The sequence below is a fragment of the Capra hircus genome, chromosome 29 (genome assembly GCF_001704415.2).
Source record: "Capra hircus breed San Clemente chromosome 29, ASM170441v1, whole genome shotgun sequence".
Taxonomy (NCBI): domain Eukaryota; kingdom Metazoa; phylum Chordata; class Mammalia; order Artiodactyla; family Bovidae; genus Capra; species Capra hircus.
Window position 1 is genome coordinate 27,772,651 of NC_030836.1, and position 23,506 is coordinate 27,796,156.

At 37.9% G+C, this 23,506-nt stretch overlaps 1 protein-coding gene across 4 annotated transcripts in view; it reads left to right on the top strand.

The window, feature by feature from the left end:
* The window catches only part of CCDC15 (coiled-coil domain containing 15), a 51,361-nt gene extending 28,292 nt beyond the window's left edge, over positions 1-23,069 (top strand). For all 4 annotated transcript variants that reach the window (XM_013975865.2, XM_013975863.2, XM_013975866.2 and 1 more), the window contains 3 exons: positions 20,043-20,219; positions 20,722-20,870; positions 22,166-23,069. In XM_013975865.2, the coding sequence (XP_013831319.1) occupies positions 20,043-20,219; positions 20,722-20,870; positions 22,166-22,287 (448 nt within the window). In that variant the 3' untranslated portion in view covers positions 22,288-23,069. The remainder of the gene's footprint in view (positions 1-20,042; positions 20,220-20,721; positions 20,871-22,165) is intronic.

Genomic DNA, 23,506 nt, shown 5'->3' on the forward strand with positions numbered 1-23,506 from the left:
GTTTTAGATTCATAGCACAATTAAACAAAAAGTCCAGAAAGTTCCCATTTACTTCTTACCCCTGCACATGGACTGCCTCCTCCACTGTCAATATCCTGTACCATAGTGGTGAATTTGTTACCACTCATAAACCTACATTGACACACCATAATCCTATTTTACATATGGGCAAATAATACTCTAATATCTGGAAATACTACAGTTTGTTTGTCCATTCACTTCCTGAAGGATATCTTATTTTTTTCCCCAAGATTTGGCAGTTATAATAAAGCTGCTTTAAATATCCATGTGTAGGTTTTGTGTGGGCATACATTTTCAGCTCCTTCAGGTAAATAATGAGGAGTACATTTGCTAGATTATATGGTAAGAGGATGTTCATTTTTCTAAGAAACTACTGCACACCAGGATCAAGTGGAATTTATTCTGGAGATGCAAGGGTGGTTCAGATCCACAAATCAATCAACATGATACACCAAATTAACATAATGAATGATTAAGATCATGTGATTGTCTCAATAGATGGAGAAAAAGCACTTGGCAAAATTCAGCTTTCATTCATGATAAAAGCTCTCAACAAAGTGAATATGGAGGACATGTACCTTGACATAATAAAGGCCATATGTGACAAGTCCATAGCTGACATCATACTCCATGGTGAAAAGCTGAAAGCTTTTCCTTTAGTATCAGAAACAAGACAAGAATACCTATTCTTGCCACTTCTATTCAACATAGTATAGGAAATCCTAGCCTGAGAAGTTAGGCAAGAGAAATAAATAAAAGACATTAAATTAGAAAGGAAGAATTAAAACTGTTACTTGAAAAGAAAGAAGGCATGACTTACCAATATTAGGAATGAAAAAGAAGCCATTACTACAGAGCCTACAAACATTAATTGTTAATAAGAAGACAGAAAATTTGAACACTTTGATGAGATAGACAAACTCGTAAAAAGAACAAAATGAATGCAAGAAGAAATAGAAATCTGACTAACCCCACAAACAAAAAAAATCACGTATGGAATGTAAACAAATTAAATCACTTTTTGAAAAAAATCTTACCAAAAAGAAAAACTCACATTTAGATACAGGCTCAGATGTCTGCGTTCAGTTCAGTTTAGTCGCTCAGTCACGTCCAGCTCTTTTCAACCCATGAATCATAGCACACCAGGCCTCCCTCTCCATCACCAACTCCGGGAGTTAACTCAAACTCATGTCCATCGAGTCAGTAATGCCATCCAGCCATCTCATCCTCTGTTGTCCCCTTCTCCTCCTGCCCCAAATCCCTCCCAGAATCAGGGTCTTTTCTGATGAGTCAACTCTTCCCATGAGGTGGCTGAAGTATTGGAGTTGCAGCTTTGGCATCAGTCCTTCCAATGAACACCCAGGACTGATCTCCTTTAGGATGGACTAGTTGGATGTCCTTGCTGTTCAAGGGACTCTCAAGAGTCTTCTCCAAAAAAAAGAAGAGTCTTCTCCAACACCACAGTTCAAAAGCATCAATTCTTCAGTGCTCAGCTTTCTTCACAGTCCAACTCTCACATCCATACATGACCACTGGAAAAACCATAGCCTTGACTAGATGGACCTTTGTTGGCAAAGTAATGTCTCTGCTTTTTAATATGCTATCTAGGTTGATGTCTGCATTAGGGGACCCCAAATATTTAAGGGAAAAAATAACACCAGGGTTTATATAAGCTATTCTAGAGGATGGAAAATAGTGAATACTTTCCAAATAATTGTAGAGGCCAGCATAATCTTAGTACCAACCTGACAAGGACTTTGTAAGAAAGCAACATTTATAAACTTAATTTCTCTCATGAATATAAATTTTACTTGAAATTAAAATAAGAAGACCTAGTGGCCTATTAGGGGCACTGCTTCACCTATTAGCCCCTGACCTTAGGGCTTCTGCCCAAGCGTCTGCCTTCTTCCCCAGGACAGCTTCTTAACTACCCCTGAACTTCTCCCAAGCCATGGACCCAATGGAAGCAGAGCTTTTTGCAAGAACAATGATGATGAACACAATGATTAAGCATTCCAAGATGTTTAAGAATTGTCTTTCACTGGGGGAAATAAATAATTTTTTTTCTATTCTTTCTGCACTTCAATTTTTTATTGTTTATATATTTGACTCTGGGAGCCTAAGCAGTAAGGGCCCTCTAGATTGATGTCTTGTTTTTTTGCTATAAAGACTACAATGACTTCTGAAATTTTTATGTGGCAGTCCACTGGTGAGAATGGTTTTCCTGTGAGGTGTTTAGTAGTTCCTTTGGTATGGTTTTACTCTCACATTTTTTTCCCCTTTGAGACATGTTATAATACTGTTCTCCTAAAAGCGACTTGGCAAAAACTGCTGCAGTAAAAAAGTGTATGTGTATGTATGTTTTGGACTGGGATTAAAAGAGAGAGGCTTGGAAAAATCCTTGTGAAGTTAGCCAGGGTAGCCTTTAGGCAGAATTCTGTCTAAATAGTTCAAGGACATTTTCTCTTCTTAATGTTCTTTGGGACTGTAATTATGTAATTCCCTGGATAATAGTTTCAGAATCTAAGGACATTAGCTCTCTTTTGCCATAATTATGATCTGATCTCCATCAAAAATAAAAAAATCTGAATTCTGTGGTGCCCATATATAAGCATTTTTACAGACTCATCAGGCAAAACACAGAATAGAAATTTTAGTTCATCTAATTGAAGCCAAGACATCTCTGCTGTGGGTATTTTATGTCTACCTTAAATCTTCTTATGACATGCCTACCACATGGTGTAGTCAGTGGGGAATTCTTCTTTACTATTCTGCTGACCTTCTTTGAAAGCTTTTCTGCTTAAGGCTTTTGTTTTATTGCCATTTTTCACTGGATAATCTTTTTCTTCTTGGATTTATACTCTTGACCCCAGAAGAAATATGAAGGTCTCTGTCTTACAGATGGTATCAGAACATTAAATCTGTTGTCAATGACAGTTTGCAAATAATATAAAATTATTTTTTGCTTTTTACTTGTTGAAGAAGCGAAATGTATGCCCTTCTTTGCATGGGGATTATTTGTTTTAACTTGAAGACAAAAACCACTTTAGCAGCATTCTAAAATAAACATATACCTACTTTCTACATAGGAATTGATAGTAACCACTTTACCTCACCCAGTTGTTATGAGAATCGAATGATATGTCTTCATTTATTCATTTAGCAGCTATTTATTGAGCATCTATTAATTGGTAGACATGATGCTAGATTTAAAGCATATAAAATATGGATGATCCCATCCTTCAAGGATCTTAGTAGATAGATTCCACTGACTAATGGGGAGGCAAATAAATGAATAATTATAGTGTGATATGTTAAGTATTACAAGACAGTATAGCATGTGATTAAGAACCTGGGGAGATACATGTTCAAGTCCTAGCTCTGCTGCCCACCAGCTTCTTGACTTTGGGAAAGTTACTTTCTTTTAGCCCTTGTTTCTTCTCTATAAAACAGGTGTAAGAGGAATATACACCTCAGAAAGTTACTGTGAGGATTAAATGAGGTAACATGGCAAATGAACTTAGTGTAGAATCTGGCATGTGATACATGCTCAATAAATGTTGGTTACCAAATATTTAAGGGAAAAAATAGCACTAAGTTTTACATAAAATATTCCGGAGAATGGGAAACAGGAATACTTGCCAAATAATTATAGAAGCCAGTATAACCTTAAAATCAACCTGTCTTGGATATTAAAAGATAGCAATATTACAGACTAATTTCTTTAATCAACATAAATGTAAAAATATCAAGTAAAATATTAGTAAAGTAAAATCTTTCTTCTAATGTCAGTAGAAGGAAAAAATTACAAGAAGGTATGAGAGCACAGAAACTGTTTTGAACCCAAAATTGGGGTCCTGATATAGCAGTACAGGGAAGACTTCCTGGGCTGAGGTATTAAGGGTCAGAAGTGTATGAGACACAACTGGAACCGGGTGGACCAAGAGTAGATAGGGATTCCAGGCAGAAAGACTAACACTGTAAAAGCAGTAACACGAAGAATATGACACTTCTGAGCTGGATGTGGTCGGAGCTAATAGAATGGCAAGAAGTAAGCTTTATAAAATGAGGAAAGATTATAAAGAATTTTGTATAAGAAGGAATTTGGATTTTATCCTGAAAACAGGAGCCACTTAGATACATTGTGAGGAATGGGTAAAATGGCTAAAACTAGATGTTAGGAGATTATTATTCTTTTTATTTTACAGATGAGAAAATGAACCCCAGAGAGATTAACTAAGTTGCCTAAGATAAAGATCGTACTTAACAGTGGCAGAACTGGGATTCAATCCCAGATTTATTTAGTTCCATCACCTAACTGCTTTGAAGTCTGTAACTTCAATAAGTTATAAGCCAGGGCCAGGGAGGCAGTGACGAGGAGGCAGTTTTAAGAGCAGAAGACATAGAATTGATAAGATACTGCTAGAGGAGAATTCAAAGATAAGTTCCAGGTTTATGGCTTAGGCCACCCTTAGCCCTTTTACCTAATGAGCTGCTTTGAAACAGATTTTCCAGCAAGGAGGTAGAGGTGGAGAAGATAAGTTTAGTTTGGGGAAAATTGGATTTGAAGTGCCTTAAAGGAAATTCAAGTAGAGCATCCAGTAGGAAATATTAGGTTATTTTTAGTAATGATTTCAGAAATCACTAAGGAAGAATACTGTCAGAATCAAGAATGAGAGAAAAAGGTTGAACAGGAAAACAGGATTGGCAAGCAGAGATTTAGACTGTGCTAGATTAGACCTTAATCCTGTTGTACCGAAGAGGAAGATTTCTTTCATCTCCTTAAGAAGTTATTTTTCTAGCAGACACCTCTTTATACTCCTGAAATAAAGCTACTTCTTATTCTTGAATGCAGAGTTCCCTGTATTTGACAGTGTTAGTGTTGGCAGATTTCTGCTATTGCTCAAGAAGTATGAATTCACAGAGCCAAAAAGCCTTCAATTTTAGTTCTAGATCTCTATCTATTACAAAGTTTAACTTTGTAAAGGATTAGTGGCGTGACCTTATATGAAGGATGACTAACAAGAGTTTTTGAGTTGTTGTAGTTATAAGAATGTATTTTTAGCGTACTTTGCCTATGATACCGCTTTCTCTTCAGGATTCTTTCCAAATGTAAATATTGCCATCTCCTTGTTGTGCACACACTCAGTGTAGCAAGTTGACAAATCAATTTGCAGAGTTTTATATTCTTACTCTCTTTTACTGAAAGTTTGACATTGGGTTTAGCATGACCCGAGAACCACTGTAATTGTATTCACGTCAGTGCCCTGGTAAAAACCTGTGTGTTGACATCTTGATTTCCAGCCTAGTTAAATTTCTATTGTGTATCAACTAAAAAGTATATTTATGCAAGAAGCTTTAAAGACATTTGAGAGGTTTATAAAGTAATTGTTTTCCTCAACTTTTTAAGTTGGTTTTGCCATTTTTTATTGTTATGATCCTTTCTGAAACTACTGTGTGGCAGTAGTTCTTAACTTGAGAATCTAACCAAAGGTGTGGATCCTTTTCCCAGATAAATACCTTTGAGACACTCAAGTGGAATGTCAAACTGGCAGGCAGTTAAATAGGTTTAAATCTCAGAGGAATGGTCTGTGCCGGAGCAGGAGCTTAATGAGTTACAGATGATAGGGGTGGTCACAGAAGCAGATGGTATGCAGAAAGTCACCTAGGGAGAAGGCATAGAATAAGAAATGGACAATGCCTTCTTCTAGAGGAAGAAATAGACATGGTATATTTCTGCTTATGTATTATGACCTTTTCAAGGGCCACAAACTATTTTAACATCTAAGATATTTTGCTCCCTAGAATCAGTTTTTGCTGCCGTGGGTATAATGTCGCCCCTGTTGAGAATGTAAATGCCAGATGGATTAACCTGTAGGCCACCAATGACCTTAGAGAGAGTTGTTTTGTGGAGTGATTGATGGGTCTTAAAAGCCATATTGGAGGGGAGAGGAGATCAGAGAGGAAAAAGCTAGACTCTTAAGATATTTGACTATGAGGAGAGGACTGACTAGGGGGGAAGAAGGGGAAAGGGCTGATTACATCACTGCTAGTAATTGTCCTGTTACCAACAATTTCGAGTAATTTTCCTGTTACCCACGTTTGAGAAGCAATGCTGACATGTTTCCTTAGCTCTTAGTTTATAGGTATAGAGAATAAATGGTATAGAGAATTATGTGTGTGTGCGCTAAGTCACTTGAGTCATGTCTGATTTCTTTGTGACCCTATGGATTGTAGCCCGCCAGGCTCCTCTGTCCATGAGATTCTCCAGGCAAGAATACTGGAGTGGGTTGCCATGCCCTCTTCTAAGGGATCTTCCTGACCCAGGGATCGAACCAGCATCTCATGTCTCCTGCGTTGGCAGTCGGGTTCTTTACCACTACTGCCACCTGGGAAGCCTATGGAGAATTATACCAGTAACTAAACCATTCTGTTATTATTCACTTGGCTCCATTTAAGTTTCACTGTTGAAAACCTGAGGCTTCCCTGGTGGCTCAGTGGTTAAGAATTCGCCTGCCAATACAGGAAACGCGGATTTGATCCCTGGGTGGGGAAGATGCCCTGGAGAAGGAGATGGCAACCCACTCCAGTATTCTTGCCTGAGAAATCCCATGGACAGAGGAGCCTGGTGGGCTATAGTCCATGGGGTTGTAAAACAGTCAGACACAACTAAACAACAGCAATAATTGAAAACCTCAGTTCGATTTCTCATCTGTAAAAAATCTTTTCACATTTGCATTTTTCACCAGCTCAGGAGTTATTGAACTAATCAAATATGAATGTCCTCAAAACATTTACTTTTTAAAACTGGCTCTCTTTGGGAAAAGATCTTTATGTAAATAGATCCTTGGTGAAGGGCATCTATGATCCTAGGCTCATATTTAAACTTTTATACTTTTTTAATCTCCTCCTTTTATTCTCTTACTTATATCATGCATTATATTTTAAGAGAGCAAATTGATGTATATTTTGAAGTTAATTGTGGGGAATTCCCTGGCAGTCTAGTGGGTAGGACTCTGCACATCTACTGTAATGAGCATGGGTTCAATCCCTGGTCAGGGAAGTAAGATCTTGCATGCTGTCCAGCGTGGCCAAAAGAAGAAAATTCAGGTGTGAATAAGTATGTGTGCTGTGGCTCTTCTCCACATTACCTTTCTCATGTTCCTAGTACACTGCCTGATGTGCCTTTGTATCTTGATCCTTGCTAGGAATAAAACATCTCTCTACACAAGTTGGAGTATTGAGATTTCTTACTTCTGCCTTGTTCCAACTTTATATTGCATTTGAGTTTGATTGTGATCCACTTCATGGATCACAGCCTTATCGTGGTGAAGGGGCTATGTAACACAGTGAAGCTATGAGCCATGCCATACAAGGCCACCCAAGACAGACGGGTCATAGTGAAGAGTTCTGACAAAATGTGGTCCACTGGAGGAGGGAATGGCTAGTATTCTTGCTGCAAGAACCCCATGAACAGTATGAAAAGGCAACAAGATATGACACTGGAAGATGAGCCCCCCAAGGCCAGAAGGTGTCCAGTATGCTGCTGGAGAAGAGCCAAGGACAATTACTAATAGCTGCAGAAAGAATGGAGCCACTGGGCCAAAGCAGAAACAATGCTCAGTTTGCAGAGGTGTTTGTTGGTGGCAGTAAAACCCAGTGTTGTAAAGAATGGTATTGCATAAGGACCTGGCATGTTAGGACCATCAATCAAGGTAAAGTGGACGTAGTCAAGCAGGAGATGGCAAGAGTGAACATCGACATCTTGGGAATCAGTTAACTAAAATGGAGAGGAAAGGGCGAATTTAGTTCAGACGACCATTATATCTACCGCTGTGGGCAAAAATCCATTAGAAGAAATGGAGTGGCCCTCATAGTCAACAAAAGAGTATGCAATGCAGGACTTGAGTGCAGTCTCAAAAACCCCAGAATGACCTTGGTTCATTTAGAGTAAACCATTCAGTAACCACAGTAGTCCAAGTCTATGCCCCAACCACTAATGCCAAAGAAGCTAGTTGACCGGTTCTGTGAAGACCTACACCACCTTCTAGAACTAATACCAAACAAAGATGTCCTTTTCATCATAGGAGATTGGAATGCAAAAGTAAGAAGTCAAGAGATAAACCTGGAGTAACAGGCAAGTTTGGCCTTGGAGTACAAAATGAAGCAGGACAAAGCCTAACAGTTTTGTCAAGAGAACACACTGGTCATAGCAAACACCCTTTTCCAACAACATAAGAGATGACTCTGCACATAGACATCACTAGATGGTCTCCGTGCAGTCATGTTTGACTCTGTGGGACCCCATGGACTGTATCCCACCAGGTTCCTCCGTCCATGGAATTGTCCAGGCAAGAATACTGGAGTGGGTTGCCATGCTCTTCTCCAGGGAAATCTTCCCAACCTAGGGATCGTACCTGAGCCTCCTGCATTGTAGGCAGATTCTTTACCATCTGAGCCACCAGGGGTTGCTATCCCAGATTGTCAATATCAAAATCAAATTGATTATATTCTTTGCAGCCGAAGATGGAGATACTCTATACAGTTAGCAAAAAGAAGCCCTGGAGCAGACTGTGACTCAGATCATCAGTTTCTTATTGCAAAATTCAGGCTTAGATTGAAGAAAGTAGGAAAAACCACAAGGCCATTCAGGTATGACCTAAACCAATCCCTTATGATTGTACAGTGGAGGATCGAATAGATTCTAGGGATAAGATCTGGTACAGTGCCTGAGGAACTATCGATGAAGGTTCATAACATTGTACAGGAGACAGTGACCAAAACCATTACCAAAAAAAAGAAATGGACGAAGACAAAGCGGTTGTCTGAAGAGGCTTTACAAATAGCCGAGGAAAGAAGGAACACGAAAGGCAGGGGAGAAAGGAAAAGATATACCCAACTGAATGCAGAATTCCAGAGAAGAGCAAGGAGAGATAAGAAGTCCTCCTTAAACAAACAATGCAGAGAAATAGAAGAAAACAATAGAATTGGAAAAACTAGAGATCTCTTCCAGAAAATTGGAGGTATCAGGAGAAAACTTTATGTAAGGATGGGCACGATAGCGAGGACAGAAGCAACCTAACAGAAGCAGAAGAGATTAAGAAGCGGTGGCAAGAATACACAGAAGAACTATACGAAGAACTGTACGAAAAAGGTCTTATTGACCTGAAAACCATGATGGTGTAGTCACTCACCTAGAGCCAGACATCCTATAATGTGAAGTCAAGTGGGCCTTAGGAAGCATTACTATGAACAAAGCTAGCGGAGGTGATAGAATTCCAGCTGAGCTATGGAAAATCCTAGACGATGATGCTGTTAAAGTGCTGTACTCAGTATATCAGCAACTTTGGAAAACACATTAGTGGCCACAGGACTGGAAGAGATCAGTTTTCATTCCAATCCCAAAGAAGGGCAGTGCCAAAGAATGTTCAAATTACTGTACAATTGTGGTCATGTTACATGCTAGCAAGGTTATGGTCAAAATCCTTTAAGCTAGGCTTCAGCGATAGGTGAACTGAGAACTTCCAGATATAAGCTGATTTAGAAAAAGCAGAGGAATCAGAGATCAAATTGCCAACATTCGTTGGAGAAGGCAAGAGAATTCCAGAGGAATTTGTACTGTTGCTTTATAGGCTACACTAAAGCCTTTAACTGTGTGGATCACAACATACTGTGGAAAATTCTTAAAGAGATGGGAATACCAGACCACCTTACCTGTCTCCTGAGAAACCTGTACGTGAGTCAAAAGGTAGCAGTTAGAACTGGACATGAAGCGACTGACTGGTTCAAAACTGAGAAAGGAATATATATCAAAACTATATATCATCACTCTGCTTATTTAACTTCTGTGCAGAGTACATCATGTGAAATGCCAGGCTGGATGAATCACAAGCTGGAATCCAGATTGCCAGGAGAAATATCAACAATCAGATATAGAGATGATACCACTCTAATGGCAGAAAGTGACAAGAAACTTCTTTCCTCTTTCCAGACAGTGAAGGAAGCTCTTTAGAGCTTCTTGATGAGGGTGAAAGAGGAAAGTCAAAAAGCTGGCTTAACATGCATCATTTGAAAACCTAACATGACATTCAGTCCTATCACTTTATGGCAGATAGATGGGGAAAAAGTGGAAGCGGTGACAGATTTTATTTTCTTGTGCTCCAAAATCACTGCAGACAGTGACTGAAGCCATGAAATTAAAAGGCACTTGCTCTTTGAAAGGAAAGCTACAACAAACTTAGGCAGTGTATTAAAAAGCAGAGATATCACTTTGTCAACAAAGGTCCGTATAGTCAAAACTATGCTTTTTCCAGCAGTCATGTACAGATGTGAGAGTTGGACCATAAAGAAGGCTGAGCGCTGAAGAGTTGATGCTTTTGAACTCTGGTGTGAAGAAAACTCTTGAGTAGTGTCCATTGAACAGCAAGGAGATCAAATCTAAAGTCCAAACCTAAGTCCATCTAAAGGAAATCAACCCTGAATATTCATTGGAAGGACTGATGCTGAAGCTAAAGCTCCAAAACTTTGACCACCTTATGCACAAAGCTGACTCACTGGAAAAGACCCCGATGCTGGGAAATATTGAGAGCAGGAGGAGAAGGGGACGGCAGAGGATGAAGTGGTTAGATAGCATCACCAACTCAGTGGGAGACAGTGAAGGACAGGGGAGCCTGGCATGCTGCAGTTCATGGGGTCCCAAAGAGTCAGACATGACTTAGCAACTAAACAACAGCAACATACCATAAAAGCTATTTTTATGTTCTAGACTGTTTGAGGAATACTCGTAGTAGACTTATAGCTCAAGAAAGAATGGCAAGTGTGCTGAACAGTTATAAGAAAATCCTTGTTTAGAGTGGACTTGTCACCTCTACTGGAGGTGACAGAATCTGGATGAACTTAGTCGCACGTCAAGTTTCTTGTACTTTTCCAGTGCCTGATCTTTGAGCCTTTGTAGGACAGCTTCCTGGTTTTTAGTATATACCTGTATTAATCTAACAAAGGAAGCCCAGAATTCCCCTGGAGTAAACAGCCTGCTACAAATGGATGGAAGCCCAGAATTTTCAGCAGACCATGCTTTATTGAAGAGGTGTATGAATTGACCTCATACTACTGTTCAGAAAATAGCAGCTCATTTGTTTCAAAGTCATTTTTAGCAACTGACATTATCAGCATACATCTGTAAGTTCTAGTCTTGAATTATATTGCTTTTTAAAAAATATTTACTTATTTGGCTATGTCAGACCATGGTTGTGGCATTCAGGGTCTTTCGTTGAGGTGCACAGGTTCTCTCATTGTGGCACACACTCGGTAGTTGCAGTGCACAGGCTTAGTTGCTTGGTGGCATGTGGGATCTTAGTTTGCTAGCCAGGCGTTGAATCTGTGTTCTCTGCATTGCAAGGTGGATTCTTTACCACTGAACCATGAGGGAAGTCCCGAATAGTTATATTTCTTAACAAAAGCTCTTACATTAGGTTTTCTGACAATTTTCTCATTGTGCAACTAGAAAGTGTTTTTTGCTCTCTACTAGAAGGTGTTTTTTGCTCTCTACTAGAAGGTGTTTTTTTTGAAAAGAAGTATAATTGATGTTCAGTAAACTACACATATAAAATTTCACACATACATAGACACACACATGAAATGACTATCATAGTCAAGACAGTGAACATACCTGTCATCCTCAAAAGTTTCCTCCTGCCCTTGGTAGTACCTCTTACCTGCACAGCCCCCTCTTCCTCAGGCAGCTACTTGTTTGCTTGGTGTCACTGTAGATTAGTTTGCATTTTCTGGAGTTCTGCAGCATGTACTCTTGTACCCAGCTCCTTTTATTTTAAATAAATTTTATTGGAGTGTAGTTGCTTTACAGTGTTGTGTTTCTTGCTGTATAGCAAAGTGAATCAGTCATACATATACATATATCCCCTCTTTTATGGATTTCCTTCCCATTTAGGTCGCCACAGAGCACTGAGTAGAGTTCCCTGTGCTATACGATAGGTTCTCATTAGTTATCTATCCTACACCTAGTAGTGTATGTGTGTCAGTGCCAGTCTCCCAATTCATCCCATCCCCCTTGGTAGCCGTGAGTTTGTTCTCTATATCTGTGACTGTATTTCTGCTTTGCACATAAGTTCATCTCTGTCATTTTTCTAGATTCCACATATAAGCAATATTATGCAATATTTGTTTTTTTCTTTCTGACTGACTTCACTTTGTATGACAATCTCTAGATCCATCTACATCTCTGCAAATGGCACTATTCTGTTCCTTTTATGATTGAGTAATATTTCATTGTATATATATATATCACATCTTCTTTATCCATTCCTCTGTCAATGGACATCTGGATTGCTTCCATGTCCTGACTATTTTAAATAGTGCTGCAATAAACATCAAGAGTACATGCATCCTTTCAAATTGTGATTGTCTCTGGATATATACCTAGGAGTGGGATTGGCCCAGTTCCTTTTTTAAAAAATTAATTAATTTTACTTTGTGGAGGTTGCACTGGGTCATCGTTGCTGTGCATGGGCTTTCTCTAGTTGCAGAGAGTGGGGACTACTCTAGTTGCCGTGTGAGGACTTCTCATTGTAGTGGCGTCTCTTGCTGTGGAGCGCAGGCTGTCAGTGCGAGGGCTCAGTAGCTGCAGCACACGGGCTCAGTAGTTGCATCTCACAGGCTCTAGAGCATAGCCTCATGGGTTTAGTTGCTCTGCTGCCGTTGGACTCTTCCTGGACCAGGGATTGAACCCCTGTCCCCTGCATTGGCAGGCAGACTCCTATCCACTGTACCACCAGGGAAGTCCTGGCCTACCTCCTTTTATTCAGAGTAATTATTTTGAAGATTTGTCTTTGTTGTGGTGGTATCAAGCGTTTATTCCTTTTTCTTATAGATAGTATTCCATTGTTTGGATATACCACAATCTGTTTCAAAGGTTGATGGACATTTGGGTTGCTTCCAGTTTGGGGCTAATACAGATAAAGCTGCAGTGAACATTCATGAGCAAGTCTTTGGAAATCTGTTACCTTTTCTCTTGGGTGAATACCTGAGAGTGGACTGGATCATCATGGTAGGTATATATTTCAGTATGGTTTTCTAAAGTAGTTGTACCACTTTATGTTGCCACCAGCAGTGTAAGAGAGTTCAAGTTCCCTTACATCATTGCCAACGCTTAGTGTGATCAGTCTTTTTCATTTTAGCCATTTGAATAGGTATGTAGTGGTACCTCATTGTGGTTTTAGTTTACATTTCTTAAATGACTAAAGAGATTGTACTTTTGGTGTCATGGTTAAGAAATCACTGCCTAACTAAAGGTCACAAAAATTTGTTGATGTTTTCTTCTAGAAAGATTTTCATTGTGGGTTTTACATTTAAGTCTGTGATCCAGTTTGAGTTCATTTCACATGTAGTGTGAAGTGGTTTTTTGTATAAGGATATCCTCTTGCTGAAGTTATTCTTTCTCCACTGCATACTTTGGTGCATTTGTCAGAAATCAATTGTCCAACGAATAGTAAAAGAGAAGATTGATAAGTTGGACTTCATCAAAATTAAAAATTATAAAGAAGGTGAAAAAAACAACTAAAGATGGGAGAAATTATTTGCAAATCATATATCTGATGAGAAACTTGTAGTCAGAATATATAAAGGGACTCATAACTCAGTAATAAAAAGATAACCCAATTAAAAAGTAGACAAAGGATTTAAATAGACGTTTCTCCTAAGGAAATAATATATAAATGGCTAATAAGCACTTGAAAATACACTCAACAGCATCAGTGTTTCTAATGAATATTCAGGGTGATTTCCTTCAGGACTGATTGATTTGATCTCCTTGCTGTCCAAGGGACTCTCAAGAGTCTTCTCCAGCACACAGTTCGAAGGCATCAATTCTTCTGTGCTGAGCTTTTTTTATTGTCCAGCTCTTACATCCATACATGACTACTGGAAAAACCATAGCGTTGGCTATATGAATCTTTGTAGGCAAAGTAATGTCTCTGCCTTTTAACAGTCTAGGTTTGTCATTGCTTTTCTTAAAAGGAGCAAGCATCTTTTAATTTCATGAGGATGTTGATCAAGTCTATTTCTTTGCCATGTTTATGCCTGGTTTTTCTATCAGTAATTGAGAGAGGATATTAAAAATCTCTGCCTTGAGACTTGCATTGCTGAAGAGTCAAAAAAAACCATTGAAAATATTTTCTACAGCAAGAAGGAAACATGTATATTGAGAGCAAAGAGAAGAACAAGTGAAGGTGCATGATAAAGCTTTTTTTTAAATGATGTTAGTCTTTCTAGTAACAGGCAAGCTGGGGATTTTAGGTACAACGATCCAGTTTCATTTCTTAAAGCCTAGCTGATATAGCCACAGTATAGGATCTCTTCCTATTAGACTGCTACCTCATTGAAAGGTTGCAGCTACCTAGAGTTCTTTTTAAGAACAAACTATGGTTATTTTTAAGTTGCTTTGAGGGAACCAAAGAACCTAAAATAGCCCCTGGCCAGTATTGCTCTGAGGTCTCGAGTGTTATTTCTCTAAGAAACTTTGTACATGGTATAGGAGTTTAAGAGTAGCATTGTCTTCTTGCTTTAATTTCTGTACTGGGAATTTCAGCAAATAAACTATGACATGAGGAATTCAAACACATGGCCTATCTTACTTTCATTTAATTATTTTGAACAATTGAAATCTTGTTAGACACTGGTTTCTCTGACTGGGTCTTTATAGCCAACTGCTGCTTACTCAGTCACATTTTCAGTAAGGGACCCTCAGATTACCAACTCAAACTCCTTGGTTCTTGAGACAGCATTCTTTTTCTATTAAGATTTTAGCTCTGTTTTTGAATCCTAACTAGATGTCTCTGCTCTCACATTCTCTTGGCTTTTCTTCTTTGAGCCACTTGTCAGTTTTATCACTTGACCTCCTCGTGGTTTCCCATTCAAACCAGAGGAAGTTAGGTAGTTGATGACCAACTACTCCTGCCTTGTGGATCACGTTTTATTAAACTCTGCTTTTGCTGAGATACTGGACATACTTAAATAACAACCCAAACATTTAAGTTTGGATAGGAATGGGTTGGTTTATCAAGTAGGACAATGTACTTGTCCTTTAGGAGGAAATACTCAGGAGTGTAAGGGAGAAGATGAATGGGAATTTCATTTTACACCGCTTAGGACAACATGACTCAGTAAATGAAGCTAAACTTTCTCCTGGATCCCAGAATTCAAACCATATTTATAAATATATAATTCAACTACTGTACGGTTTAAATGGGCTTGTTGAGCTAGCCTGGGAAATAATACCATTTTTACCATTTTCTACAGAGAAAGTATTTTCCAACTTATATATCAGACAACTCAATGACCTTTTAAAAAGCAACCAGTTTTTATGTTGGAACTATCTGTGCAGCAGTTTCTTTACAGTTGTACATAAAGTGTTTTTACTGTAAAACTGAGTTAATGTATACAAATAGACCTTTATGCCATAATAAAATAACTAGTACTTACAAAAAAAAAAAACTCTGCCTTAACTGTGGATTTATTGTATCTTCTTTGCAGTTCCGTATGCCTTTGCTTCATGTGTTTTGAAGCTCTTTTATTAGATACATACATGTTTGGGATTGTTACGTCTTCTCAGTTAATTGACTCTGTAATTATGAAATGACCTTTATCTCTGATAGTTTATTTGCTCTGAAATCTACATTTTCTGATAATAATATAGCTATTCCAACCTTCTTTTAACTAGTGCTACAATGGCACCCCACTCCAGTACTCTTGCCTGGAAAATCCCATGGACGGAGGAACCTGGTAGGCTGCAGTCCATGGGGTCGCACAGAGTCGGACACAACTGAAGCGACTTAGCAGCAGCAGCATATATTCTGCATTTCTTGCATTTTTAATGTTTCTTTGCATTTAAAGTGAATTTCTTGTCAGCAGTGTGTACTTGAGTCAAATCCTACAATTTTTATCAAATCTGACAATCTCTTCCTTTTAATTGGGTATTTACACTATTTACTTTTAACATGATTATTGGTAGGGTTTGATATATTATCTTGCTGTTTGTTGCATTTCTTCTTAGTTCTCTTTTTTCTCTTTTTATACTTGTTTTGAATTACTTTTATATCTTTATGATTCTAGTGCATCTCCTTTGTTGGCCTGTAAGCTATGACATTTTTGTTATTTTATTGGTTGTTCTAGGATTTATAGGGCTTCCCACGTGGCTCAGTGGTAAAGAATCCACCTGCTAGTGCATGAGACGCAGAGTCAATCCCATGGAGTAGGAAGCGGCAACTCACTCCATCTTGCCTGGGAAATTGCATGGATAGAGGAGCCTGGCAGGCTGTAACCCATGGGGTTGCAAAGAGCTGGACACAACTGAAGAGACTGCACATGCACACGCAGGATTTATAGTTGTATATTTCTTAACTTTTCACACTCAACCTTTAAATGATATTATACTACTTCACATATAATATAAAAATTTTAATAGAATCTTAGAGTAGTGTACTTCCATTTCTCTCATCCAACCTTTATACTATTGTTATACATTTTACTTTTACATATAAAATACACTGTTATTTTTGTTAAAGAAGTCTGTTATTATTTAAAAGAGATTTAACTAATAAGAATCTCATATATATTATCGAAAATATAATTTTGTTCTTGTCTGAAAGATAACGTTTAACATTTCCTGCAATTGTGGTGTACAGGCATACCTTGTTTTACTGTGCTGCGCCTCATTGTACTTTGTAGATACTGCATTTTTTTACAAATTAAAGGTATGTGGCAACCTTGTGTTGAGCTAGTCTGCTGATGCCAATTAGTTTTAAATTAAGGCATGTACACTGTGTTATCGCACACTTAAAAGACTACAGTGTAAACAGAATTTTATATGCACTGGGAAACCAAAAACTTTATGTGACTTGCTTTATCTCAATCTTCCCTTTATTACAGTGGTCTAGAACCAAGCCTATACTGTCTCTGGATTATGCCCATACTGGGGATGAATTCTTTCAGGTTTTGTACATCTAAAAACAACTTGATTTCATTTTTTTCCCTTCATTTATTCATTTATTTATGTGACATGGTTTTTTTCTTTTGATGGTAAAAAACATATAATGTATAATTTACCATTGTAACCATGTGTAAGTGTACAGTTCAGTAATGTTAATAAACAAATAAACATACCTATATTGTTGTGAATATAGTATGAGGTGACAATCTCATTGAAATTTTGATTTGTATTTGAATGGAGATTCATGATGTTGAGCAGCTTTTCTTATGTTTGTTGGTCATTTATAGATCATCTTTGGAGAAATATCTATTCCAGTCCTTTACCCATTTTTAATTGGATTCATTGCTTTTTTGTGTTCCTTTAAAATTTTTGGATTTTCTCCCTGTGGTTTATTTTGGATAATTTCTATTATTATGCTTTCAGATTTAGTTTTGCAATGTTTAACGTGCTAGTAATCCCATCCAGTGTATTTTTTTAAATAAAGAATTTATTTTTGTAGAGCAGTTTAGGTTCATGGCAAAATTGAGAGGAAGGTAGAGCAATTGTTCATATGTACTATCCCTTGACATTCAGAGCCTCCTCCATTATCAACATCCCCTACCAGTGTGGTACAACTGTTAACACATGATAAGCCTATATTGGTACATCATTATCAACCAAAGTTTATAATTTGCACTAGGGTTCACTCTTGGTGTTGCACATTTATGGGTTTGGGCAAATGTGTAATGACTTGTATCCATCATTAAGTATCATATAGAAGAGTTTTACTACTCTAGAACTCCTTTATGCTCTGCCTGTTCACCTTTCCCTCTCTCCAACCCCAGCTTCTGGCAACCACTGATCTTTCACTGTCTTCATTGTTTTACTCTTTCCAGGATGTCATACGGTTGGAATCATACAGTATGTAGCCTTTAGAGATTGGGTTCTTTGACTTAGTAATAGGCATTTACATCGAACATCTCTTCATGGCTTGATAGCTCATTTCTTTTTAGTACTGAATATTATTTTGCTGTTTGAAAGTACAACAGTTTATTTATCCGTTCATCTACTGAAGGACATTGTGGTTTCTTCTAGCATTTGGCAAATAAACTATTGCAAACATCCATGCGCAGGTTTTGTGTGGGTGTAAGTTGTGTAAATACCAAGGGGCACTGCTGGATTGTGTGGTGTTTGATTTTGTCAAATGCTTCCTCTACATCTTTTTATAGAATTGTGATTTTTCTTATATAGCTTTTGAAGTGCTCTATTACATTAATTGATTTTTTTCATGTTGAACCAGCCTTTCATTCTTGGCCTAAATTCCTTTTGATCGTGATATATATGTACATTGTTAGATTCGACTTGCTAATATTTTTGAGGATTTTTGCCTCTTGTTCATGAGAGATATTGGTAATACTTTCTGATATCTTTGTCTGGATTTGATTTTAGAGTAATGCTGAGAATGATTTTAGAGTAATGCTCACAGAATGAGTTAAGAAGCGTGCTTTCTGTTTCTGTCCACTGAAAGAGATTGAAGACATCTGGTGTAATTTCTTCCTTAATTGTTTGGTGAGCCCATCTGGGTCTGGTGCTTTCTGTTTTGGAAGGTTACTAATTATTAATTCTATTTCTTTAACTTATAGACTTATTCTCCAATGTATTTTTTATTTCAGAAATTGTAGTTTTCATCTTGATAAGTTGATTTCAGTCTTCTTTATGTCTAAACTTTTTGAACATATAGGATCTATTAATAATTGTACTATCTTGTTTTAATGTCCTTCTATGCTAATTCTAATCACTGTCTATTCTAGGTTGATTTTGGGTGGTTGATAACTCTCTCCATTATGAATTGTATTTGCCTGCCTCTGCATGCCTGGTAATCTTTGATTAGACGTCCAACGTTGAATTTACCTCATTGGTTGGTTACTGGTTATTTTTGTATTTTTATAATATTTTTTTGAGCTTTGTTTAGGGATGCAGAAGGAAATGGTAACCCACTCCAGGATTCTTGCCGGGAAAATCCCATGGACAGAGGAGCTTTGAGGGCTACAGTCCTTGGGGTCACAAAGAGTCAGACGCAACTGAACAACTAGCACTTTTATTTAAGTTACTTTGGGGCTTTGCTTTTACAGTGTTGGCTGTGTCTGGAACAATTGTTATTCCCCACTACTGAGGTAAAGTCTTCCTGAAAACTCTACCCAGTGCCCGTACATTATGAGTGTTTCAAGGCTTACGTGGTGGGAACAGTCTCCATTCTGTGCTGTGTGAGCGCAGGACACTGTTCCCTGTTACTCTTTAGGATGGCCCTGTCCTTGGTCTCAGATTGTGTCCTCACATACTGCTGGGTATTACAAGGAGACCCCCTAGGTCTCTGGGGTTCTCTCTGAGCAGCTCTCTCCCCTGGGTTTCCTGTCTTAAGTACTCTAGTTGCTTTTGTGTCCCTGTACTTTGAGTGTCTTCTCCCCAACTCAGAAAGTCTGTCAGGCTCCACCTCAACTCTCCTGCCCTGTGCTGCTGCTGCCTGGAAACTTTGAAGGCAGTGAACTTGGGCACTTGTAGGACTCACTTCACTTGTTTTCCATCTGTCAAGGGTCACTGTCTTTCATTGATGAATATCCAGTGTCTAGAAAACCATTGGTTTTTGTTTGTTTGTTTGTGGTTTCTGGGTTGATTTGTTGTTTTATTTATTTGGTTGGTTAAGGTGGTAGGGCAAATCCAGTCCCCGGTAATCCATTTTAGCTAAAAGGAGAAGTCCTATCTACTTGTAATTTTAACCTCAGAAAGTTCTTGTGTTAGAATTCTTCCAGGAACACTCTTTTAGTAGTAACTATTAGTCATTTCCATTCAAGAGACTATGTGTACACATGAGCAATGAGATAAACTTAAATCAGCCAGCAGGGAGTTTTGAGGCTTTTCTAGGGTTGTTAAACTGATTTCCTGACTCCCCTCTTTCTGGGAATTTCTTGAGGTATTTGGATCTAAAAGCTAATTCTAAATAATGACTTGATGAAATTCCTAACCATGTTGATTTTATTCTCAGAATTAAGAAAAAGAAAGAGCAGCAACGTTATGCTGAAGAACAAAGAATATTAAGAATGAACTCCCATGAAGAGCCATGTTCAGGGGAGAAGATAAGTGAGATGTTAGCCCAACTACAGCTTGAGGAAATGAAAGGAGCCAGAGAAAAACAACAGCAGAAAGAAAAAGAATACCAAAGGTACTTTGGAAAGTTCTGCATGAAATTTTGGCCCTAGAGGAAACCTGTTAGGAAGTCGGTGTTCTCATTTTCCCTAAAATGAATTGACTGTGTCTTCTTATGCTTCAGGAGGTACAGAACTTCATCACGTTTCTTTTTTTTTAAGACTTTTTTTTTTTTTGATGTGGACTGTTTTTTAAAGTCATTATTGAATTTGTTACAATATTGTTTCTGTTTTATGTTCTTTGGCTGTTTTTGGCCATGAGGCATGTGGGATCCTAGCTTGCCGACCAGGGATCAAACCCTCACCCTGTGCCTCCGAAGGTGAACAGATTTCTTGATTGCCTAATACCTCTCTGGAATAGCACTGCATTTCCCTTGTACTGCTTCTTTGTACACAGAGGAAGGACTGAAGCACAGTGATACGAAATAGTTTCATAGTTTGAGCTAGGAGTAAAGTAAGGGCTCATGCTTATTCTCTTCCTAGTGGTTCACTTTGCTTGGTCATACTGTATTTTTACAGATATGTAGAAGCTTTAAGAGCCCAGATCCAGGAGAAAATGCAACTATATAATATTACTTTACCTCCACTCTGCTGCTGTGGTCCTGATTTTTGGGATGCTCATCCTGATACCTGTGCCAATAATTGTATTTTCTATAAAAACCACAAAGGTAAGTGTCTTCAAGGAATGGTTGGGGCCTGGTGGCAGATAAAAAATAACAAGAGTAAAAGTAGTGATTGTGGTAGAAATTTAGCATTTATTGACTAAGTGCTTATTATATATCAAAGACTGTTACACCCCCCCTTTATATAACAACTCTGAGGCATAAAAATAACTATAATGAGTTATATTTCTCTTTGAGATATGTTATCTTCTTGTCTTCACTTATGCTAGGGAAATAGTCCTAGCCCATTGTACAGTAATGAGACTAGGGTTGCAGGTCCTCCTATCAATGAAGAAGATTAGAGGTTTATAGCTATCTAAGTTAGGCCTCTGTCCAGTTGAATACCCTGTTATCCAAATTCTTAAATGTTATCTAACATAGACTTATCATCTGTATATTATTTATAATGTGTGTATATCCACATTAGACTGCCAGTTCTGCGAGGGGTCACTGAGAAACATGAGGACCAATGTAAACTCTGTTAAGAATGCCAGCTAGAAGAAATGGAGTCATTTCCTGTTGTCACTCATATTTCTGTTTCCTGTCCATTCTTAAATGTACTGATTTACATAGTGTAGAGATTATGGAGGCTTCATACAAACACCGAATATGGTGGTGGTGTTTGTATCCCTAATGTTCCATCTATGATAGGAGTTTCTTATCAGTCCTGTGAATTATGTTTTAAAAACACACATCTGGTTGTGCCGTCCCCTTATCATCAGACCTGTAGGACTTACCCTGTAGGACTTACCCTGTAGGACTTCCCACTGCGATACAAAACAGAGTGTATAACCGGCATGTTTCCCTCTGGCTCCAGGCCATACTCCGGCCATATCGAACCTGCTGTTGTCGGTACACACCACATTAAAAAATATAGATGTCCTTGTACCCCCACACACTCATTTCTTTGCCTAGAAGGTCTTCTTTCCTTTACTTCTATTAATCCTTCAAGACCATCTTAAATGTTACCGATTCTTTTTTTTTTTGGAATGTTGCCACTTCTGGGAATCTTTTTCATCCTCTCCTAGTTTTTTTTCATTTTGAACTTCATGCTGTGATGACATTTTGTATATGCCTCTGGTTTGAAAATAGTACACTGTAATTTAATTTTTGTGTCCATCCTCATGATCTTTTCTGTAATCACAGAGTACTTGGCATGTGGTAAATGCTCAATACTTATCCAATGGATTGTTAAAGTTAATGCCTATAAGACTGGGCAGAGAAGCAGTACTATTAGGAAGAGGTTGGGAGAACTTTTAGAATCCTACTTCATTCATCACTATGTTAATCTTTATTTGCAGCGTATACCCGGGCACTACATTCAGTCATCAATTCCTGTGACATCCCTGAGGGGAACTCAGATCTTCGAGTTGCCATTCATAATTTTGCTTCTGCACATAGACGGACTTTGAAAAACCTGTAATAAGAATCTGAAATCAACCATTAGTATTTCAACCTACTTAAAATCTACCCCAAGAGATTATTTTAGGAAAAGCTGTCCAAGTGTATAAGATGTGTAATTTGGAAAGACTGTCCCACACAATTGGTGTCTTTTTAATTAAATCATGACCATTATTTCACTCTCTGCTTGGGACCAAGATTGAAAATTGGCTTCCAGACTTGTCTCATTACTGTAAACCATCTGGTACCTATTGTTTTAAAAATGATCACTCAGGCTGGTGAGGTTTCTCTCACTTTGCTCTGCTCTGCTCAGAAGATATTATTAGAAATCTTTGAGATTATCTGATTTATTATCTTTATATAACTGTACCACTTGAATCTTACAAAATTGAAAATGTTTGGATGAAGAAGAGAAGATGAAGAAATGAATTTCTGAGCACCAGTGGCCATCTGTATTGCTGTTAGCTTTTCTAGTTGTGTACAGCAGTTAGAGATGAGAACAATCTGAATTTGATGTATGTTTTTTCCTCAAATTTTTTTCGCTCGTGTTTTTATTACCTCTTTCCCCATTCAGTGATGATGAACACAGGACTTTTTAATTTTATAATTTTTATAGAAAAAAAGGCAAATAAGCCCTCTGCCTTTTGAGCATGTTTTATGTGAAATAATTGTGAGTGACATTTCAAAAAGTGAATCTGAAGTCAAAGAGAGTAAAGTCCTACTTTATTTTTCTATCTCTAAAAAATCTGGTGAATGCCATACTTACAGAGCAGGTGAAATAAAAATTGCTATAGTTAGTATGAATTTGTTATTTCTTTACGGTGTTTCTTGACACAAAATATGAAAAGTTTTAATATTGTGAATTAAGGAGAGGTACTGAGATTTTCTTTTTCCTACTTCTAATGGTCAGTGTTGAAAAAGCACTGAAGTTATGTCTCAGAAAACACCTAAACAGCTAGCCAGGTCATTGAAAATAAGTGTCAGAATTACTTGTGTGACAAGATTGACTGGTTATTTAATCAGATTAATTATCCAATTCAGTCAAAATCCTTATGCAACTAAATCCTTGCTTTAGCCTTTCTGAGTTGTGTTTTTTAACACCTTTGTTGAGATATAATTCATATATCATTTGATTCACCGACTTGAAATGTACAATTCAGTGGTTTTTATTATACTCTATGGTTGTACAACTATTACCACTATCAAAGTTTAGAACACTTGTCACTCTAAGGAGATGCCCA